At 50.1% G+C, this 6075-nt stretch overlaps 1 protein-coding gene and 1 pseudogene across 1 annotated transcript in view; one reads left to right on the top strand and one right to left on the bottom strand.

Moving 5' to 3' along the window:
- The window catches only part of coq8b (coenzyme Q8B), a 24308-nt gene extending 18635 nt beyond the window's left edge, over positions 1 to 5673 (top strand). Inside the window, exons 11-13 of the mRNA XM_043680781.1 lie at positions 502 to 567; positions 2590 to 2676; positions 4574 to 5673. Coding sequence (XP_043536716.1) covers positions 502 to 567; positions 2590 to 2676; positions 4574 to 4882 — 462 coding nt within the window. The 3' untranslated portion in view covers positions 4883 to 5673. The remainder of the gene's footprint in view (positions 1 to 501; positions 568 to 2589; positions 2677 to 4573) is intronic.
- LOC122542957 lies at positions 4244 to 4342 on the bottom strand (annotated as a pseudogene).
- Positions 5674 to 6075: the final 402 nt, after the last annotated feature.

The following is a 6075-nucleotide window of genomic DNA, read 5'->3' as shown; positions in this document are numbered from 1 at the left end:
GATGGGTGTTTCGGCTCCCTGTGTGTTTCGGGACGGTGGGGGTGATGGGTGTTTCGGCTCCCTGTGTGTTTCGGGACGGTGGGGGTGATGGGTGTTTCGGCTCCCTGTGTGTTTCGGGACGGTGGGGGTGATGGGTGTTTCGGCTCCCTGTGTGTTTCGGGACGGTGGGGGTGATGGGTGTTTCGGCTCCCTGTGTGTTTCGGGACGGTGGGGGTGATGGGTGTTTCGGCTCCCTGTGTGTTTCGGGACGGTGGGGGTGATGGGTGTTTCGGCTCCCTGTGTGTTTCGGGACGGTGGGGGTGATGGGTGTTTCGGCTCCCTGTGTGTTTCGGGACGGTGGGGGTGATGGGTGTTTCGGCTCCCTGTGTGTTTCGGGACGGTGGGGGTGATGGGTGTTTCGGCTCCCTGTGTGTTTTGGGACGGTGAGGGTGATGGGTTTGGAATGTGCCACCGAAGGAACCTTGGCCGAGATGCCACAACGATTTGCTTCTTGTCCGTCAGGTGACACTGTTGGACTTCGGAGCAAGTCGAGAGTTTGGTAAAGAATTCACAGACAACTACATTGAGGTACATGAGACGTTTCAATTCCTTCCTGCAGGGAGCTGAAATGCTGTAGTGACTCCATTAGCAGCGCTCGGCTCAGTGGGATATTTGTGGCGATGACTGTTCAGTACCCAGCCACCTTTGTTTCACAATAACTCAGCAGCAGCATTAAATCTGAGTCCAGAGTCTCACTCCAGGGAATAAGCCACAGACATTGTAAATATCATTCTCAAGTTGCAACCAGTTTGCACACATCAAGCTCCCACATGTGGTCATAACCAGATCACCCTTTTTTTTCCCCCTTCACTGTTAAATGAGGCGTTTTATATTGTGAGGGCACGGTAGGGTAAACAGCCAAGGTCTTTTCCCCAGGGTAGGGGAGTTGGAACTAGAGGCAATAGGGCTAAGGAGAGTGGGGACAGATTTAAAAGGGATCTAAGGGGCAACTTTTTCCCACGGGGGGTGTGTGAATGGAATGAGTTGCCAGAGGAAATGGTGGAGGCTGGTACAGTTACAACATTGAAAAGGCATCTGGATGGGTATATGAATAGGAAGGGTTTGGAGGGATATGGGCTGGGTGCAGATTAATTTCGGATATCTGGTCGGCATGGATGAGTTTGACCGAAGGATCTGTTTCTGTGCTGTACAGCTCTATGACTCTGACTGACTGATAAATATTGACCAGTGCGCGAGGAAGAACTCAGTATATTGATCACCTAAATTGTGTTATGTGGCTTTTTACATCCTTAGTAGTTAAGATATTGCCTTAACAGCTCGCTGAGAGACAGAAACTGTGATAGTGCAGCATTCTGTCAGTGTTCCATTGAAGTGTCAGCCTTGCTTTTATTCTGTGGCGTCTAGAAGGGGGACGTGAACCCTCTACCTTCTGACTTGTAGGCAACAGGCTGCTACCCACCGCAGGCTCGATTCACTCCCTTTCTCTCTCCACAGATGCTGCTGAGTTTCTCCAGCAATTTCTGTTTGTATTTGAGATTTCCAGCGTCCGAGGGATTTTGCTTTTATTTGAAGGTTGTGTAGCACTCGTAGCCCCCACGTATCGGAGTGTGAACACCAAGACCTGTAACTGTTGCAGACACCATCAATCTGCCTGTTGAGTGATATTTATTTCACCCTTCTGGAGCAAGTGAGACTTGAATCCAGACTCCTGGCCCAGAGGTAGGGTCACCGCCACCTCAAGTTGCTGTTCAGGTGCATCCACGGGCAGATGGGATTTGAACCCTCACCCTGTGATTCAGACGCGGGAATATGATCACTGCAGCACAACAGTGTCAGTTTACCAGCACCTGGGACACCCCAAAGTTTGGTTCCACTGAGATTTGAAACAAAATCCAGCGTGCCAGCTGTTAGACCATCAATCGTTGTGCAATATATGTTTGTTTTATATTCAAATAATAAGTGATAACTGACCAGTTGTAGATATTTTAAATCAACTGTCCAGACAAATCTGGGACCTGAATCTGAAATTACTGGAGAGATTCCGCAGGTCTGTGCAGCGAAAGCAAAGTTAGTATTTCGAGTCCAGTGCCCCTGTTTCAGGTCTTGTCTCCTGGCTGAGAGGTCAGGACACAGTACAGTCTTGTTGATACTTGTATAACCAGGATCTTTCCTCTGGATTTGGGCTGTGTGCTTCAGCAATGAATTGCACAGGAGAGGCCAAGGTGCCCACAGTCAGTGGTGAACCTTACACAGTGCTCTCAGCCTCCAGTGTTAAGATTAGAGTGGTGCTGGAAAAGCACAGCAGGTCAGGCAGCATCCGAGGAGCAGGAGAATCGATGTTTCGGGCAAAAGCCCTTCCTCAACCCCTCATTCCTGATGAAGGGCTTTTGCGTGAAACATTGACTCTCCTGCTCCTCGGATGCTGCCTGACCTGCTGTGCTTTTCCAGCACCACACTCTTGACTCTGAGCTCCAGTACCTGCAGCCCTCACTCTTGCTCTCAGCCCCCAAGCAGGAATGCTCAGAAACTATCATTGCCACTTATAATTTCTTCTTTTTTTCCTGTGATGCACGGTACCTTTTCCTGCAGGTTGTCCGAGCAGCTGCAGACGGTGACCGAGACAAAGTGTTGCAGAAGTCCCGAGACTTGAAGTTCCTCACTGGCTACGAGACCAAGGCAAGTCCATAGTGGGGGGGAGTGCGGAACCTTCCATCTCAAGCCGGGCCCTCCAGGGGCAGATCTCAGGGGAGCACTTCCTCTCGCGCAGGGCAAACCTTCCTGCTAAGGTTCCGCTAAGCGGCTCCAAGATTCCGAGCACAGCGTATTGACACTGACACAGCAGTGCATTCTGGAATTGGAGGTCGGCGCATGGGAAGGGGAAAGAAATAGTCAGGAAAAGCCCAGGACACTGGGGGCTCTGCAAGAGGTTAACTGAAAACTTCAAGTCTGAGTTTGACAGATGTTTGTTCGCCGAGGCCACTGAGGTGGGGGAATAGAGTTGAGATAGAAATCAGCCATGATGCCATCAAATGGCAGAACCCTTTCAAAGGGCTAATTAACCACGCCCTGCTTTCTTCTTCGTAACCTGTTTAAAAATTATTATTTTGTCGGACGTGGGCAGTGTTTGCTGCCTGTTCTGGATTGTCCTCGCAGATGGTGGTAAGCTCTCGTCTTACGTTGAAATGGAGAAAACAGTTGGCCCTTCGGCCCGTCGAGCCTGTTCCCCCATTTAATACAATCATGGCTGATCATCCAGTTCAGTCCTGTGTTCCCACTTTTTGCCCCCCCCCCGGTGCCCTTTGATCCCTTTTGCCCTGAGATCTCCTCCTCGAAAATGTTCAACGTTTGGCTTCAACTGCTTTCTGTGGGAGGGAACTCCACAGGCTCCCCCACCATCCAGGTGAACAAATTTCTTGAAATGCTGCAGTCCATGTGCTGCTTGGAGCTCTGAAGGAGGGAGTGACCCAGTGACACCGAAGGAAAAGCCATGTATTTCCAACTCAGGATGGTGAGGGACTCTGAGGGGAACGTGCAGGGGGTGGTGTTCCCATGTACCTGCTGCTCTTGGTCCTTCTCGATGGTGGAGGCAGCAGGTCTGGAAGGTGCTGTCCAAAGAGCCTCCTGAGTTGCTGCAGTGTAACCTGTAAACCCTGTTGCCTGTCCATGCTGGTGGAGGAAGATGGAAAAGTGGTGGATGTGATGCCAGTCAAGTGAGGTGCTTTGTCCTTGATGGTGTCGAACTTTCAGGGATATTTCAGGTAGCAGTGAAGTGAGGGTGGTGATGTGATCAGCTTCTTAGGGTGGGTGACTGGATGGGTGAATTGCTGAGGTTCGGCAGATTTATTGATCTGGTACATTAGGCCATATTCCGGCAGTTATACTGGAGGGAGGCTGAAGTCACGCGGCACCAGGTTATAGTCCAACAGGTTTATTTAGAATAGGATCCCTACAGTGTGGAAACAGGCCGTCTGAAGAGTAACCCACCTAGACCCATTCCCTGACCCTATTACCCTGCATTTACTCCTGATTTACACATCCCTGGACACTACGGGGCAACTTCCCATGGCTAATCCACCCTAACCTGCACATCTTTGGACTGTGGGAGGAAACCGGAGCACCTGGAGGCAACCCACGCAGACACGGGGAGAACGTGCAAACTCCACACAGACAGTCGCCCGAGCTTCGAATCGAACCTGGGCCCCTGGCACTGGGCAACAGCGCTAACCACTGAGCCACCATTTAAAAAAAAATGGAACGCTTCACGAATTTGCGTGTCATCCTTGCACAGGGGCCATGCTATCGCTCCAGTTTTAGCATATGTGCTGCCGACTTGTGAAATCACAAGCTTTCGGACCGCTGTTCAAGGACTTCACCTGACGAAGGGGCAGCGCTCCAAAACCTTGCAATTTCACGTAAACCTGTTGGACTCTAACCTGACGTCATGTGACTTCTGACCTTGTCCACCCCAGTCCAACAGCGGCTCCTCCACCTCCGACTTGGAGGGGAGGGGAGGTGAGTTTCCCCATGCCGCTGACTGTTCTGATGGAGCTGCGTTTGCCTTGCTGTTTTTCAGATGTTTGAGGATGCTCATGTGGACGCTGTCATGACACTTGGGGAGGCGTTTGCTCAGCCAGAATCCTTTGACTTTGGAAGTCAGGACACCACCCGGCGGATCCAGAGTCTGATCCCGGTGATGCTGAAGCACCGCCTGACACCTCCCCCTGAGGAATCCTACTCCCTCCATCGCAAAATGGCCGGCTCCTTCCTCATCTGCTCCCGCCTGCAAGCCATCATCCCTTGCAAGGAGATGTTCGACCAGATCTACGCCAGGTATTTTAACCAGGACCATCAGGAGCTGTTTAAGATGCAGCAACGTAAATAGTCCCGATCACGTCGTACCGGGATTGACCCGTGATCACCGAGAACCGTCTGTGACCGTTCTTCTGGTGTCACATTTTATAACCAGGTGCTGTCGCACATGGTCTTATCTGTCTGTGGTATATGAATGATCGTTTGGTGTTACAGACCCTGAGCACCGCTGAGAAAAAACCCACGGTCCTTCCACTCATCAGGACACTTCGCAAGAATGCCAGTTTTTGGGGGTTGACACTTTTACACTGTATTAGAAAAGGAATGCTGATTGATTGATTGGCAAGTGGATTCCAATTGGTGGAGGTGTGTCCTTAGAGAATGCACCAATAAAATGGTTGACGGACAGTTAACTGCCAAGATTTATTTAAAGTTAAACCAGGTGCGGAGGGATCGGACTGCATCAGAGTAGCAGCGTCCAACAGCTCCATCCCACATCCCTGATGGGGTGGTGTTCTTTGTTTCCAATCCCACATCCACTCCTCCTGCTCATTTATTTGCTTAAAACCACAGTTACCAATATCAGCCTCAGCAACATCTTTCTGATCTCTCTGTGCTCAGTCTGTTTGATATCTCCGAGTACACGACGCTGATGAACTGTTCACTCTCTCTGTCTCTCTTTTTTTTAAAGTCATTTGGGTGAGAGATCACTGGAGTGTTTGAATGGTTGAAAAGTTGGATCATTTCACCAGTCAGCCCATGTGTCAACGTGAGAGTATTTTCTTTAAAAAAAAATAAAGAAAATGCATAATGTTTACCTAATAAATGGGGCAGTCGCCATCTGTCTTGGAGTCGGTTAGCTCATTTGGCTGGTTTGCAATGCGCAGTGATGTCAGCGGCCCGGGTCTAATCCCCGCATTTGCTGAAGGACCCGTCTTCACAGCCTCACACCATCGCCCAGCTCATCTTGACTCAGGATAAAAGCAAATTACTGCAGATGCTGGAATCTGAAACCAAAAGAGAAAATGCTGGAAAATCTCAGCAGGACTGGCAGCATCTATAAGGAGAGAAAAGAGCTGACGTTTCGAGTCTAACTGAGCCTGACAAAGGGTCAGTTAGACTTGAAACATCAGCTCTTTTCTCTCCTTACAGATGCTGCCAGACCTGCTGAGATTTTCCAGCATTTTCTCTTTTGACTCAGGATAAACTCAACACTAGTCCATCTACCTCTGACAAAGCAGCTCACGGTCCTCTGAGAGTATAACG

Source organism: Chiloscyllium plagiosum, chromosome 41 (assembly GCF_004010195.1).
Source record: "Chiloscyllium plagiosum isolate BGI_BamShark_2017 chromosome 41, ASM401019v2, whole genome shotgun sequence".
NCBI lineage: Eukaryota > Metazoa > Chordata > Chondrichthyes > Orectolobiformes > Hemiscylliidae > Chiloscyllium > Chiloscyllium plagiosum.
This window is presented reverse-complemented; position numbering and strand designations above follow the sequence as displayed.